Consider the following 16574-nt stretch of genomic DNA (forward strand, 5'->3'; position numbering starts at 1 on the left):
TATTGCATATCTTATTTAATTTGTTGAGTAAACTTTATTTTATAAAATTATAAAAATAAAAATTATATAAAAGAAGAGATTAAAATAGTATTAAAATAAGCTAATGGCACATAAGTATTTTAAATTCTATATAAAATTATCATGTTAACACTAAATTTAACTTTTTGACATAAAAAAAACATCATATTTATTTAGAAGATTTTAGTAACGATAATAAAATTTGAAAATCAATTATACTAATGGGTGTGAAAACTGAAAACACTATGTAAAAATTGAAAATTTTGTGTAAACTATAATTGAATAGAACTGAAAAAAGAAAATAAATTTCATTTATTTTTTTATTTGTCTTATTTAAGTCTCTATGCGTATATATAGTTTCTACCTATACTAAAAATGTTAGTACAAAAATTAAATTCATATATTTGTGAATAATTTCTAAATCAGTACTTAGAAAGAAAATAAAGGTCAAACAAGTTATACTATTAACTTTATAAGTATGTAAGTTTATGCAAAATATATAAGAATATTTGTATATAATAATATAATATTTAATTATTATATATTTTAAAATAGACTAAATATTAAACAATTTTAAATTACTTTATTTTTTAACATCAAAGAATATTCTCATTTATATTCTTGTATTTTCTTACGGATCACATGGATTCAAAAATAGTTGAATTGAAAAAAGAGGCGTGTGTAGTGTGCATAAAATACCTATAGGAAGTCATGACTTCAGGATCTCTTAATAGCCTTTGCCGACGTAGGACATTGACTATGAGGAAGTATAGAACCTGCCAGAGTGTGTAAGCTACTAATGGCACCAGAAACAGCCATGTCCAGAGAGAGGATTTATCTTCAACATAAGGCCATGTAATTCTTCGACCAGTTCCCTCTGGATGCATGGCTTCAAAGTATGCAGGATTCCACCACCGTATGGTAAAGAAAACTAACCCTGAAAAGAACTAGTGTTAGAAGAACTATTGCTAGAAAAAATAAATAAATAAACAAAAGGAATATGAACATCAGGGTCTAATTACCAGGTAAAAGATGGATAAGAACACTGACAATTTTGTCAGGGGAACTGAAAACCAAGCTGCAGCGCCAAACAATCAAAGCCCATGCCAGTGGCCCCTACAGCAGCACTCGAGTAAGTCATGGAGTCAATATTTTTTATTTTTTATTTTTTTGCCAGGAAGTCAAATTAGCAGGGATAATGTTTTTACCTCAGCAAAAGAAAAGCAAACCATGAAAAGCTTTTCGTTCCTCGGATAAAAAAGGAGGTCAACCAAGAAAATTGTATTGGCATAGTAGCAGAAATCCTGGAACACAATAAACATGTAATTGCTTTACCTAATTACCTTCATGGCTTATAAGGCAACTCGCGAAATCTTAAAAACCAGATCCTTGTGACATTGATTAATGGAAATACTGAAATAATATTCTATATATTCTATTTATTTTAATCAGCAAAGGGAAGAAAACACAGTTTGTATTGACACAACTCTCTTCTTTATTTATAGAGTTTGCTGATATAGAAGCTCTCACAAAGCAGAGTTTCAAAAATTCATCCTTCTAAATGGTCTTCACACACACATCACAACTATACTAATATTTGGCAACTGAATTTGCCTTTCATTATACTAACTGCTGTTTTACATATATGACAGACAAAGATGATAACAATAATAAACTATTTAGAATGTAAGTGATGCTTCATTTCAGCTATCTCGGAACGTGTATATAACTAATTCTCTAACTCTCTAACAGCATTAGTTACTTTCCATAAATTGAACTGATTCACTAACCAATCTGGTAACTGTAAAAATAACTCTGACAAGTTCATAATCAATAGTCTCCCCATGCCTAGAGTCAGAGATTGAGTTAGATATATGTTTACTACCTAAACCTTAAAATGCACTATTTGATGTAGTTTGGAGTTTTTCACCTCTTATCACAAAGTCTGTGGATGCTGCAAGATGACAAAAGTAGTACCAATAAAATCATCATGGAAATTAATTCCACAAGCAAATAACAATTTAATTCGTTATATACTACTAAATTTCACATCAGAAAGAGAAATTGAGATGCATAAACTTACCAATAGATAGTAATGCCATTTCTTGAACCTATAGTATATCCATCTAAGAGGAACAAAGATGACATAGAAAAAGCAATATACATATGGAATATCTTGGGGTCCTGGTATGAAATACAAAATAGGAGAAGAAAACAGAAACTATGAATTAGTTCAAAGTAATTTAAAGAATATAAACACACAAAAACATTGGAACAATGAGATTTATCAACTTACTCGCCCCTAAGAGGAAGCAAAATCCACCAAATCCAAGTACACCAACAAGATGCGTCACCTGTCACAGAAACAAAGCAGAGAATGGTGGAATCATTGAAATTGATTCATATACAAGTTCAGATTAATAACTTAGTAACTGATTGTGCCAGCTACAACAATCTAACTAACTATGTAACTAACTATGACATGTAAGCAACTAATTACAATACTAGCTGATCTAATAAAATATCTAGCTCACAGTATTGTCATATCACCTAGAAATTGGTACCAGAATGATTAACAACAAAAACTTCTTCGTTATTGAGATAGTCGAAAGCATAACACCATGAATGGATCAATAACTAAAGCGAGAAACCATTTCACTGGAATTGAAACGAGAAAATGAAAAGGTAAAGAGAGAAGAACCTTATTAATGAACCTTTCGTGTTCTTCAGCTTGTTTTGCGATCTTAACGGCTTGTTTGGACAGCATCTCCTTCATTTGACGCAAAACCGAAAATCGTGAGAAATCGGCACAAGCATGTTGTGAAATTGAATCAAATAATCGATTAGGGTTTGAGTTGAAGAGCATTTACCTTAGATCTATCCCTGAACCTCCGTTTCAACTTGTTAGGAGGTGATTCACCGTTCGTAAACTCTGCATGGTCTTCGTGATCCAACATTATTAATTACTGTACACAAAAAAACTCTTTAGCTTCAACTCGCGAGACAGAGAGAAGAGAGATCGTGGAGCGAGCTTGTATCGATCGTATTGAAGTGCAAGAGAAGAAGAGCGTAGAAGAGAGGAATCAGTTACGAAAAGAATGTGCTGCTGCTTCAAATTCGAACTTTCTCGCTACTCGATTATGAACTATGTACCCTTTCCCTTTTATAAATGAATATATATACGTGCGCGCTTACTATGCTAAAAGATTATAAAAATGCTATTTATACCAAAAATCATCTATTAATATCAGTTACTAATGTATTTATGTATAAATACATGTGTGGTTTAATTTATTTTCAGTGTATATTTAAATTCTAATATGTATTTTATACTAATGACTGACTTTAATAACTAATTTTAATGTACACATAATATAACTCAAGAAATTATATTATTATTACTGGATAATTTTTTTTATTTCGTATACCAAATCAACTACTCGAGTGTCACAGTAGTTCCTGAACTTAATAGTTACCCATTTTCGTCCCTAAAGTCGCAGCCCGGGACTCAAATTCGTCCTTCCGGCAAATTCCATCTGGCGCCACCGGAAAATTGATTTGGATTTGAGGGTGACACGCTGGCGAAGAAACGGCTAACTGACATGGATGAGTAAATTTTGTTGATTCAAGTTGGTCCTTAAATTGAAGTTAAAAACCCTAATTCCCAAATTTAAAGATATTTTGCAATGCTCACTCTCTTCTTTTCTCGTCTCTTTTCTTGTCTTGGCTTCTCCATCTTCAAAGCCAGACTGTTATGACTTATGATTAGCGCGAGCAACGCAGTTGGGAGCTCGAACAACCCACGATCCACGATCTTTTGCAAACATTATGAAGAGAATGATTAGAAACAGAGGACAAAATATAACAAAAAGTCAAAAAATGTGATACAGATTAATTCAAGAAAGTCATAATTCATATTCATAATGTAAAAAACACATCCAAAGAAGGAGTATACGGTATGTTAGTTGATACTGTAATTTGTAATGATGTTGTTTACTTTGTATCTCTTATGTGTGTATACCGTACTTGAATATGATCATTTACTTTTATTTTTCCCTAACTAAGTACGTTGTTGGTTTTGACGCGTGTTTGAAACAAATTTGGTGATATTTTTATTAATTTTGTTCCCCTTCTTTCTTCTGTTTCTATATATGAGTTTGTTGTTTTGGTATTCTTGGTGGATATTGCTAGGGTGGAGTGTCTTGCCTTGTTTCTGGGGTTTGCGAATTTGGAGTAGGATTGTGCAGATAATTACTATATGAATTTGTTTAGTTTAGACAACTTGTTTTTTTTTGCTACTTTCAATTATTGTCTTTGCTGAAGTTAAGTGAAAGTTAAGGAGTATTCTACCAAAACTAAACAATTTAGAGTAGATTTCACAAATAGGACAAATGCTTGAAAAGTTTGTGCTCAAGTAATTTACTGAATTTTTGCATGGTAAATTATACTTCTTTTTTTTTTTCCGAATTCAGCTAGTGAGAAAAGACTTGATTTTCGTTTTTGTTGTGGCCGCTAAGAATGACACCAAGTTTCTTAGGAGCTTTCTTACTTTTTAGAAGCTAATTTGGTTTAATGTTCTTTTCTCTTCTGAATTATTTCGGTTATATTTTTGGTTGTTCATAAGAAATAATGCCTAATTGACACCACATATACAATGGCTAACTTTGGATTTAATTTGCATTTCCTCTAGTACCTGTGCATATAGCATTTATCTTCTTTGTACCAAACATATTCTTTTCCGGAGTTAAGTAATCATTCTTGGAATCAAGGAGGTATGTGTTTTAAAATACAAGCATGTAATCTCCCTCTTTTCCTCTCTAGTTTTTCACTTACCTATGTCATGTAATGTTGATGTTTCAGAGTTCAATGGCACAATCAATAGTGACAACAATAAATGTCTGTACAAGGTTTGCAAGTGGCACACTGTTTCATTGTTTAAATATATAATGTTTGTTTCCATTTTAGTTTAAATTTCATTTTTTCCTTGGCAGCTATGTAATAACAACTGGAGTTGTCAGTTGTCACTGCTCTTTTTTCCAGTTTGATGGGTTCACTTCTTCCTCAGGTACTAATTTAATTTATTTGTTTAACATTTTTGTCGATTTTCAAATTTGGAAGTTGGGGTTTTTAACTTAAATTTAGGGATCAAATTAAATCAACAAAGTTTATTCATCCACGTCAGCTAGTTGTTTCTTCCCCAGCGTGTCACCCTCTAGTCCAGATCAGCTTTTCGGTGGCGGCAGATGGAAGGAGTTTGTCGGAAGGATGACTCTTCTGGAGTGCAATTTCAAGGACGAAAATAGAGAACTATTAAATTGAGAAACTACTATAAGACTCGAATGTAACTTCAGCAATCATTTGAGGTTTACCTCGCACATAATGAGATTATTTAACTTGTGTACTTCAATGATTCATTTATGCATTTTCATAGCTGGACAATGTCAAGGGACGTTAAAATTCTAGAAAAGAAGTGTATAGTTCAAAAACACATTATTATTATTATTATTATTATCATTATTATTATTATTATTATTATTAAGACTTTAAATTGGCACCAAACAATTTTATTAAAGACAAATTAATGTTAATAAATAAAAAGATGGTTTGAGTAGTATATATATTCCGTTAAAAGATATGCCCGCTACCGCCAATTTAAGACACAAACGATAGGATTAAGAAACGAATCAAGGAAACTAACAAACTTTAACAACAACATGCTCTTTCTCTCTTCTAATTCTCGTTATACTTTCATTTTCCCCCCCTTTATTATTCCCTTCTTTTCTCCTCCTCTCTTTTTCTCTATACATTTTATCGCTCAAATTCTCTTCTTTTTTTTTTTAATTCCTTTAGGAAAACCGAGCTTCATTTTTGAATTTCAGAACGGGGGTGGCGAAGGCTTGGATTGCGCAACATATTGTTTTCTTCTCCCTTGCCTTCCAATGTTGGTATTCCTTCCAATGCCACCCGGTAATCAATCTAAATCTAACCTATCCATCGTTTTCTTCGTTTTCTTTTATTTTTTATTTTTTAATTTTTGGGTTCATTGATTTATTCTATAGAATATTGTAGGAACCTGGTATACTATATTGCGTTTTGTACATTTTGCATGGCATTTTCTGGGTTCTGGGTTTTGTTCTGCTTAATCTTATTGGTATAATCACCTTTTTGTTTTATTTATTTATTTGAAAGATTTTCTGAGCAAAACATAATGTCAGCATAGGTTGAAGATGGAAGAAAACAAGAGCAAACAAGGTTCTGAAGAGCAAAATGGAGAAAAGAGTAATCAAGGTTCTGAAGAGCAAAAAAGGTTTTTGAGAGGTGTTGAATCTATAAGCAGGGCCCTGAGCCTGGACGGAAGCTCATCAAAGGATTCATCCTCCACCCCGAGAACTCGATCCAAATCCATCAGGAAAGCACCGCCGTTACCTGATCCTAAATCAAGTCCTGAGGCTGGTAAAAATGATAATCTGCGCAAGGAGAAGAAGTCCATATGGGATTCATTGAAGGCCCTTTCCCTCTCCCGAAACCGCAAGTTCGAATGCCGGTTTTCCCTCCAAGTCCATTTGATTGAAGGATTGCCTTCTAGTTTCAACGATGCTAGCATTTGTGTGTATTGGAAGAGGAAGCGTGATGTTATGGTGACACACCCTGCCAAGGTGATTCTAGGTGCTGCTGAGTTTGAACAAATGTTGACATACACTTGCACAATCTCTGGAAGTAAGAGTCGACCTCAAAATTCTGCAAAATATGAACCAAAGCATTCTTCACTCTATGCTTCCATGGTTGGTGCTGCAGAACTTGATTTGGGGAAGCACCGGGTCGATCTCACAAGGTTCCTTCCTCTCACACTCGAAGAGCTTTCGGAGGAGAAGAGCTCGGGGAAGTGGAGCACAAGTTTTAGATTATCAGGAGCAGCTAAAGGTGCAGTGATGAATGTCAGTTTTGGTTATGTAGTGGTTGGTTCCCGTGGTACCATAGACAATCAGGATTCTCCTAATGAATTGGGGTTGGGGCAGAACGATTCGCCTTCTGCGATGCAACTGGATAAAGCACACGGTCTGACTAAAACAGACCTGTTGCGTACCGGAAGTTTGCCAATCTTTTCCCCGGATTATTCATCCCAAAATGCAGAAGAGGTAATGGATCTTCATGAGGTAATACCATTGCCAAAATCAGCTAGCTCAGGAGACATCTTCCATCAGAGTCCTGATATAGAAGAGATATGTTCTCCGTACAGACCTAAAGATTATGAAGAAAACATTAACAAACCAGATTCATCCGATATTGAAAACGAGAATCCCAAAAATCATCAAGATATCGAAGAAAAAACATCTCCTCATGCATGTAGCAAACCAGAATATCTTGTGTTTCAAGTTAATGTAGAGACGGTTAAACCAGAGGATTTTCCATCAACTAATTCCAGAAATGAAAAGCATGAAGGGTGTGAATCTAATGGATATTCTGTTGTTGATAAGGCCATTGAATTTTTTTCATCATATGAACGTGTTAATCTAGAGCAATCGTCCATGAAGGCTGTTGTTAAAAAGCATACATTTAACAGTACCAATACCCTTGATAGTGTTGCTGAACAAGTATCTTCTCAAGATACTGTTAAACATGATACGCAGGAAAAGGCTCTAGTATGTGAATTTTATCACCAAGATGACTTGTGCACCCAAAAACTTCCCTTGCAAGAAGCAGATTCAGCTTTGGACAGTGTTAAAGATTTGGAGGTAGTTGCACAAGTGTCTGGACAAGAAGAAAATCCTGAAGAATGGGAAGGAGATGGATTTTCTGCTGTTGATAAGGGCATTGAATGCTCATCAGATGAACATGTAAAATTAGAGGTATGCACTGCAAAGGCTCTTGTCCATGATCATAAATTTGACAGTACCAGCATCCTTGAAACTGCTGTTAAACATGATTCCGAGGATGAGGTCAACGATGGTGCTGAGGAAAAGGCTATAGTACATGAGTTTTCTCACAAAGAACTACTCTTGCAAGAAATAGGGTCAGCATTGATCAGTGTCAAAGATTCTCCTATGATCATGGAAGCCAAAACTGAATACAAGAAAAGAAACACATATAGCTTGGATGATGTCACGGGTTCATTTTTAAGCATGCTTGGCATAGACGATAGTCCAATGAAGTTGAGTCCTAAAAGTGGGCTCGAATCTCCAAGAGAGCGCCTTGTAACACAATTTGAGATGGACAGTAGGTCTGAGGGCTTCTCATCGTTTGATGTTGATAAGGGAAGTAATAATGAAATAGATGATGCTCACGAAACTTCTATTGGATCAGAGCCCTTGAACTTCGCTAATTGTATCAAGTCATCATCCTTTTCAGAAGATCTGCATGCAGGGCATCTAGTTCAGCTCCAGCATATGAGCGAAGAAAAGGCACAGGCGTTAGAAGAGATGGAAACAGAAGCCTTAACGTGTGAGTTGGGTTTGAATGAGAAGGCTTTTCAACATTCTCCACCAAAAAACTATGCTAGCTATGAAAGTCCGATTCATGCACTACCTGAAGAGCCTTTACGCTTACCTCCTTTGGCAGAGGGTTTAGGCCATTGTCTTCAGACAAGCAACGGAGGGTTTCTACGATCTATGAGTCCTTCACTTTTCAAGAATAGTAGAAGTAGTGGGAGACTAGTCATGCAGATTTCTCACCCTGTTGTGGTACCTGCGGAAATGGGTTCTGGGATGATGGAGATTGTACAATGTTTGGCTTTGATGGGAATTGAAAAGCTTTCGATGCTGGCAAAGAAGTTAATGCCTCTGGAAGATATTACAGGGAAGACAATACAACAAATAGCATGGGAAGCTATGACAATAAAGGGAAAAGAGAGGTTTGTCATTTTTACTGATCACTAGTCTTGGAGTTGCATATATAGTTTATCGTTAATTCCGTCGAAATGTTTTACTGAGTGAATTGTCTTTACTTTATGTAGACAATGCCATTTGCAACATAACTTGGTAACACAAGAAGATACAACTTGTGTGCTAAGAGGATTGAAGGGAACATCATCTGGTTCAGTTGGCAACCAGACAGGCTCAGAGTTTGTTGCATTTGAAGCTCTAGCTCCATTGGCTATGGATAAAATAGAAGCACTTGCAATGGAGGGTTTGAGAATACAATCTGGGATGGAGGAGACGGATGCACCATCAAACATCACCGCGCAATCCTTTGGGGATATTTCAGCTCTGCATGCTAAGGGAAATAACAGTAACGAGTCCGATGAAGCTGTTGCTTTGGGGTTGATAGAAACAAAAGATAGCAGTGTTGTTGATGGGATAATGAGCTTATCATTGAGTCTTGATGAATGGATGAGGTTAGATTCTGGCGAGATTGATGATATAGATAATATCAATGAGCATACATCCAAAATTCTAGCTGCCCATCATGTTAACTCCCTTGATTTAATTCATCGGATTTCAAATATCAAGAGGAAACGAGGAAAAGAACCTGAAAGGAAACATGGTTTGCTGGGAAACAATTTCACAGTAGCATTAATGGTGCAACTTCGTGATCCTCTGAGATCTTTTGAGTCTGTTGGAACACCAATGCTTGCTCTTATACAAGTCAAGAGGGAGTTCTTCCCACCAAAGCCCAGGAATCTATCTGAGGTAGGTAACACCGATGAGGAAGAGGATGATGATTGTAAAACAATAGGCAAGGTTGAGACAGAGAAACCTTCAGAAGGGGAGGGAATTCCTCAGTTCAGAATCACAGAAGTGCATGTTGCAGGCTTGAAAACTGAGCCTGCCTACAAGAAGAAGGATTGGAGGTCTTGGGGCACATCAAGACACCAAAAATCTGGTTCCCGCTGGTTGCTTGCTAACGGAATGGGAAAGTGCGAAAAGAATCCATTCCTCAAGTCAAAGCCTGTTTCCACATGTAATGCTCCACTCACCCCTAAGGTGCAACCTAATGACATATTGTGGAGTATATCATACCGTATGTATGGTACTGGAGACAAACGGGTGGATCTGACAGCATTAAACTCACCTATCAGGAATCCCAATATCTTTATACGGAATGAAACTAGAAGACCACGTTGACCGTTGACTGTAGTGTGTAAATTCAGCTTCATTCTTGAGGTCGTCTCAGACTCTCGAGCAATGTTATACGGCTCTTAAAATTGCGTTAGGCGTCTGGAGATTGTTTGGTTTTGGCAGAGCACAAATCAAACAGGACTTCCCCCTCAGATAAATGCTACATGAGAGATTAAGATATGTTTTTCAATTGTTCCACTATGGGGGGTTTGGTTTGTAATGCACACGCATCAACTGTATTTACGCACTCTAAAAGCTTACTTGCTTGTGTATACATCCAGAATTTTGTAGGGCAGTTCCACGAATGGGTGGAACATCGTTACAGGAACTATAAATATAACACGCATGTTCAACTTCCACCCTTGCGTTCTCGTCCATCTCATGCCTAACATGATCAGAACCTACAAGCCATCAAATATTAAATGTTATGTCTACATAAAGTTTCCAAATGGTGCACCAACCTGGCATATTAATAACAAGTATACTATCATCTATTTTATTACAAATAAATAAATAAATATATGAATATCAATCTCCCTGCCTATACCTCAACACTTACTAGTATATATCAGCATCATCTTGAACATCGAACTAATTTAAGAAATCCTAGGGTACGCAATAAAACTAGTCTCTTCACTGTTTTCCGCAAAGTTTAAAATCGTATCAAGCCGTTGTTACTTGTTACCTGAGTTAAACCTGACTCGGATATCAACTATCTACAGCTCATGCACAAAAATCAATCATCAAACAAAACTCAATGTTCTGTATAAAGAATTAATAAAAACATCAAAGAATCCAGTATCAACTCGCAGGTATCAGTAACACTTTCTCAGTTTGCGTTAGTATGAAAATTGAAAACCACGAACCTATTCATACGAACAATATATATGAGTATATTACAACAATTAACTAGACGTATAAATTATCTCTGGTAAATAATTCTTATTCTACATGTCATTTGTCAAATTCGATCCAGCATCCAGATTGTAGATGCCAAACAGTGTAGCAAAAGTGAATCACAAACTGTCTGGGCATCTTCTAGCTTCAGGAAAGCACAAGCAACCCAAAATATCCAATGAAATAGTCCGACACGGTGAATCCTTAGTTAGCCAATTAGTATCATTGAAATAATCTAATGCCAGCCAATCACCTCGGCCCAATATCTGGCAGCAGTATTAAAACCATAATTAAGTTAGCAAGGGTAACAAAGAATCTTGGAATAAAATTAATGCTAAAGAAAAAGAGTTAAAGAAGGGTGAAAACAATAACGGAGTGTAAGGAAAACAGAGGATGAAGTGCAGGGCAATATAAAAGTAGGAAAAGACAACAAAGAAAGAAAACTTCCACAGCTCAAAATGAAAAATTGGATAAAGCTCCGACAAATAATTATTCAGCAAATGCAGTTCCACTTTCATAACTCATCCCAATGGTGAAAAACAGCATGAAAAGAAACTGTTATTACCATTTTCATTTTGGGACGATTCAACTTCCTTTTTCACTGGGGCATGCTGTTCTAGAAACTGCTGAATTGTTCTCCAATATTGATCACCACCAGCAAGCCAAGTATCCATATGCATTCCGGTAGGAAATTCCACAAAAAGACATCGATTATTACGAGTAGCTGCCTTTGCATAAAGCATCTGCATATGTGATGGGGGGACCATCTCATCTTGCAATCCGGAGAGAAAAAGAATGGGCTGCTTGATCTGCAAATAACATAGTAAAAGAAAATGAACAAACACACCACTTCATCGAGGGATTGATAACCCAAACCTTGCATTTCCAGTGTCCCTCACCTGACCAACAACATCAATAGTGCTCCATGGAGAACGTACAAGAAAATTGAGTATCTTGCCTTTTGAACTACTGCCGCCAATAAACCATTTCAGAAAAGGTAATAAAACTCCAGCCATATCCAAAATAGATGTGAAAGTATTTTCCAGTATCAGTGCAGCAACCTAGAACGTAGAAAGAAGGCCAAATGAGAATGAACATTAGCGGTACACAAACAGGCTGCTGCTTAGAATTAAACGGAGGTACCTTGTCAGGGTTATTCTTTGTTAGTACAGCTCCAACTGCACCCCCAAGTGATCTTCCAAATACAACTATTCTAGATGTATCAATGTCAGACCTTTGACAAAGATGATCCAGTGCAGCCTGGGAACAAGATGGTTATAAAATAAGAAAAGTTTTGAGAAAAGTATTTAACCAAAATAGAGGCACTAACCAAAATGCATACCTGAGCATCCTTAGTAATTCCATGCTGAGAAGGATAGCCATCACTTGCTCCATAGCTGTGTAATTGAATTATATATATAACAAATCAGTGCCAATCCAGTTACAAGATGGCTGTCCATGCTTATCAAGATAAAGCAGCTGAAATAGCTACATTCAAACATCACCATTAAATTGTCAAGTGCAAACTCATACCCTCGGTAGGAAAGCATGAAAACATTGCATTGTAACTGCTGTAACATTATGCGAACCATTTCAAGACGATGAGCAATATCTAAGACAGTAGTTAAGGCATTTAAAAGCATACTGAACTGGGTGAAGAAACGAATATACAAAATAACCACAACTTAATCCTAATATCTAACACCAGGATACTTCCAGCATTTTCTTGAAAAAATAAAATGGTAGGCCCTGAAATGAAACACAAGAAAAAGGAACTGCATTAGAACAACATCTAAGTTGCAAAGAAAACATATCAAAAGTGCACATACAAATCATAATGCACTAAGACTTCAACAGCAATCCAAGTGAAGATGTTGTACTCTCACAAATCATAAGTTCTAGATGAAGAAGGCGACTAGAGCAATATCGTATTAAACTCTAAAGACGATTCTACTCACGAATAATTTACTCTCTCGATCTATACTTCTCCCATCTCACATTATTCAGTTCAGGCTCAAGCAAATATCAATCGCCATTTAATTCCCACAGCTAAGCTAACTCTCAGAAACAAAGATCCAAATATACCTTCAATTTGGCCAACGAGAACAAAAAGAAACTCAAATCACAACTAAAAACGAAAATTCAACAAAATCAGCAAAATCTCAGCAGAGTGCAGGAAAATCCATGACTACAGTACGCAAATCGAAGAAGAAAAGGAGAGAAAGAGAAAGAAAAACCCTAAGAGAGTGGGAATGTGGTGTGAGCTACCTCGGCAGTTAGGGAAGAGCTTGATGAACCAGGCGTGGAGGCGAACGCCGTCGGAGGAGGTGAGCCAGATGTCCTCGTAGGTGAGCCTGAGTCGCGAGGGAGTGATGGCGTAAGCCTTGGAGAGACCAGGCAGCACCGGCACGTAGACGAGCTTCTCCTGAAACGCCACCAGCAGCGCCATTCCGGCCACCACTAAACCTCCCACTCCGTACAACAACACGTTCATGTACGACACCATCACTCTAAATCCTTCTCTGATTTGCGAATTCAAGTGTGTGTGTGTTTGTTTTGAATTGAATTGGGAGGGTGCTTTTTCTCGGGAACACCGACCCTCTTGTTGGAATGGCCAAAATTCAACTCAACTCAACTGATCGGATTTTTTTATTTTTTGGACCACCTCTCACCAAATTACATTTCCATAAGTTGTGCCCCTTTTTTGCTTCGTCATATTTATCCCATGTCTTTTGTGGGGAATGCTTCCATGTGCAACTACTATTTCCCCCTTAAAAACGCTAAACATCCATCATTAAATCAATTATAATATATTTGCTTATATTATTTTATTTATTTATGTATACAAGACATAAATGGGGTCTGTCTTCTAAAGTCCAATAAAAATAAGTAAATGTTGACACTTGGTTCAAGTCTTGTGCTTCGCATGAACGCAAAGACATCTTGTTCCTCGCATCACTAGGCTGAGTTTGTTTCTGAGAACAGAACATGACAAGATACTAAGAATAGGACAGGAGAAGATACTGAGTTTGTGTTTTTATATTATGTTTGGTAATAAACTAAAACAAATTATAAAAATTTAATTTATTTTTATTTTTTTTTTATTCAAAAAATTTGAAATAGAAAATATAATAAACAAAAATAATGAAAGAAAAAATAAAAAATAATTTGTGTCTCTTATTAGTGTCTCCGTGTTCTTCCTGTCAAAATAGACACAAAATACACTAATTCAGTGTCTCTGGACACATGGTCTCTGTCCATATCTCCTCTACCAAACACAATTTTGTGTATCTGTGTTCCTGTCTTGTCTCTGTAAACAAACACAGCCTAGATGAAATGTTTAGTAATAACTTTTTATTTTTTGTTTTTTTTTTTTACTACCCTTGAAGTCATGAACTAAGCAGTTAAGTTGATGTTATAAATCGTTAGTTGATATTAGCGTACCAATGCCAATGAGGCACTTCACGGGGACACACAAAGAAAATGAGACGAAAATTTAGGAGATGGTGAAAAGGGTGGGGGTATGTTAGTTAAGGCAGCATGAAGGTGCCACGGGAAACGCATTTCAGTGTTACCTACTTGCATCTCTCTCACGATATGTACCTAGTACATGTGCCTAACATGTTGAAACTCCCACTGAACTCAGAGAAAACGAGTAACAACAACTAATGATAATTTTGTTTGATTTCAAATGTTAAAATACTACTTCAATTTGTGTCTGCTCAAGTAGTTTTTGGCGATTTTCTTTTTCTAGGGGGCCAAGGGGAAAAAACAAAGCAAGGACAGTCCATACATTTAGAATTAAAGTTAAAGTTTTCTTCAACCACAAACTTTATCAAACCAGTTCAACAGACCAATGGAAGCACGCAGCAATAGCAGAGTTTAAAATACATAGCAAAAGCAGTAGGCAAATGTTAAGGTCTGTGTGGGAAATGCATAGTGTTTGAAAAAGCATGTTATGTATCAGATGAAATGATGAAACACATAAAAGTGACTAAGCCAAGGATGATTTGCCAGCCCGGATGGGAGAACCTAACTCTGTCGCTTTGGTTCCGCCTCGCTCGCCGGGCATGTGGAGCACATTGCTGGGTTCAACAACCAAAGGTGTGTCCCCCACTGCATTGTGATGCTCCACCCATGTTTGGGGAACTTCCCAAGAAATTGTGCTCAGGATGCCTGAAATTGATGTCATTGCTGGAGAAACTTGTTAGGTCAGAACACGTTGTGATGGAAGATGCGTTTTCTCCGGTTCTAGAGAGATGACTTTCCACCTCTGATGCATCTTTCTTATGATATACATTGACAGGGTTCAAGCCTGAACGGGCACTGTTAATGAGTTCTGAATTAGACAGTTGCAGCTGTTTAGCGCTGAGAAAGCGTCCCCCGGATCCCCTAACCCTTTTCAAAGCATGGCGATGTCGCGACTCATGAAGATAGGGCTGCAATGAATTAGAAGAAAGAAAAAAGGGAACTCAGGGGAGTAAGACCATTTCCTTTTACTCCAAAGCAGAGTTCAGAAAGCAAGCACCAGCTCTGCTAATATAATTTAGTATTCCCCTAGAACAAAATCTTTGCAGAATAATGCAAAATGTAATTCTTTATCATTCTATTTATATACCAGTGTCACTCATTTATTTGTCATAAGCCTTTAATTTCCATGTTTAGGACATTTGCTACAATTCCCTTGCAAAAATATATATATATAAAAATAATGATGGCTGCAATTTTCTTGCATATAATGTTTGCCCCAAATAACTTTTCACAATTCCATACCTAATACTATTATTATTACTTCTTCAATATAATTCTATGCATTCATATTCTTCTCAGTATACTGTAAACATCCATGATCCTATCCATAACATCCTTAATTATGGAGCATACCTTACGATTTTTTATGAGCTTGTTCTGAGCCTCGAGCTTTGCTCGTGACTGTCTCCTTCTCAGTATACCATGGTATTGTTTAGCATTGACATAAATGGGGCCATCTTCAGCAAGATCAAGTGGTAGTGCGATTCTGGGGGATCCTAATCCCAGCACTTGGGGCAACATCTGGGGTTGACCCTTATAAATATTTTAAAAAAACAAAGTGAGATCATAGTAAAGGGTAATGCTAGGTAGACAAAAAAAAACAGTCAGAACTTGCCTTATTTAGCATTCATTAATTGTCGCAACAATTAATGAATGCTAAATAAGGCAAGTTATGGCTGTTTTTGGCTGATTTTCTTTGGTTACCAAACATTTCCGGTAAATTATTACAGTAAGAAATCCAACTGCAGTAAATATTTCAAACTCAACAATAGCAGGCATATAAAAATAGATAGCATGAATAAACAAGATGTTCTTGACAGAACTTACAACAGCCTGCGGTCCATAAGCAACTAATGAACCACCGAAAAATGGTTCGCTGTAAGGAAAAGGAGCATGTGCCTGAAATCAGAGCAAAAATAGTTATTTAGAAGCTACAACTGAAAGCAGCAAATCTATAAACCAAGAGCTTCACACACCATTGAGTGAGTACTATTGACTTGTTCGAAATTGAACACAGGATCGGGATGATTCAGTAAGAGGAATGGCTTCATTTAACCCTCCACATATGCATTA

General features: G+C 36.4%; 3 protein-coding genes across 5 annotated transcripts in view; all 3 read right to left on the reverse strand.

The window, feature by feature from the left end:
* Positions 1-3187, reverse strand: part of LOC107643455 (uncharacterized membrane protein C776.05) — a 5569-nt gene extending 2382 nt beyond the window's left edge. Inside the window, exons 1-7 of the mRNA XM_016347113.2 lie at positions 2889-3187; positions 2720-2788; positions 2315-2372; positions 2102-2202; positions 1227-1322; positions 1041-1134; positions 718-955 (exon numbers count right to left, since the gene is read on the reverse strand). Of these exons, the coding sequence (XP_016202599.1) occupies positions 718-955; positions 1041-1134; positions 1227-1322; positions 2102-2202; positions 2315-2372; positions 2720-2788; positions 2889-2975 (743 nt within the window). The 5' untranslated portion in view covers positions 2976-3187. The remainder of the gene's footprint in view (positions 1-717; positions 956-1040; positions 1135-1226; positions 1323-2101; positions 2203-2314; positions 2373-2719; positions 2789-2888) is intronic.
* Positions 7101-13717, reverse strand: LOC107643464 (protein bem46). 3 transcript variants are annotated; one of them, XR_002351261.1, is made up of 10 exons: positions 13239-13593; positions 12684-12719; positions 12504-12582; positions 12313-12367; positions 12114-12230; positions 11870-12031; positions 11536-11779; positions 10335-10474; positions 10027-10233; positions 9832-9945 (listed from the first exon to the last, which is right to left on the reverse strand). XR_002351261.1 is itself a non-coding variant. In XM_021107489.1 (9 exons), exons 1-9 carry the CDS (start codon positions 13474-13476, stop codon positions 7195-7197), a joined length of 1134 nt encoding a protein of 377 aa, XP_020963148.1. In that variant the 5' UTR covers positions 13477-13717; the 3' UTR covers positions 7101-7194. The 3 variants fall into 3 exon arrangements, 2 of the variants coding, with proteins under 2 accessions (XP_020963148.1, XP_016202607.1); XM_021107489.1 differs by lacking the exons at positions 9832-9945; positions 10027-10233 and adding an exon at positions 7101-7257 and having other exon boundaries at positions 13239-13717; XM_016347121.2 differs by lacking the exons at positions 9832-9945; positions 10027-10233; positions 10335-10474 and adding an exon at positions 11171-11236 and having other exon boundaries at positions 13239-13711.
* LOC107643481 (nuclear transcription factor Y subunit A-3) lies at positions 14739-16574 on the reverse strand (the record flags this gene model as incomplete). The annotated part of the gene is given in 4 exon segments (XM_016347142.1): positions 14739-15409; positions 15855-16034; positions 16329-16400; positions 16478-16574. Coding segments are annotated over 4 exon segments (675 nt in total). The 3' UTR covers positions 14739-15061.

The sequence above is a fragment of the Arachis ipaensis genome, chromosome B01 (assembly GCF_000816755.2).
Source record: "Arachis ipaensis cultivar K30076 chromosome B01, Araip1.1, whole genome shotgun sequence".
In the NCBI taxonomy this organism is placed as follows: domain Eukaryota; kingdom Viridiplantae; phylum Streptophyta; class Magnoliopsida; order Fabales; family Fabaceae; genus Arachis; species Arachis ipaensis.

What these genes read in the sequence shown, in the direction of transcription:
- LOC107643464 (XM_021107489.1), bottom strand. Translation starts at nt 13,476, where the DNA reads ATGGTGTCGTACATGAACGTGTTGTTGTACGGAGTGGGAGGTTTAGTG. An exon ending in CAAAGAATAACCCTGACAAG is followed by an intron (nt 12,032 to 12,113) that starts GTACCTCCGTTT and finishes TCTACGTTCTAG; the next exon opens with GTTGCTGCACTGATACTGGA. An exon ending in ATCGTCCCAAAATGAAAATG is followed by an intron (nt 10,475 to 11,535) that starts GTAATAACAGTT and finishes GATGGCTTGTAG; the next exon opens with GTTCTGATCATGTTAGGCAT.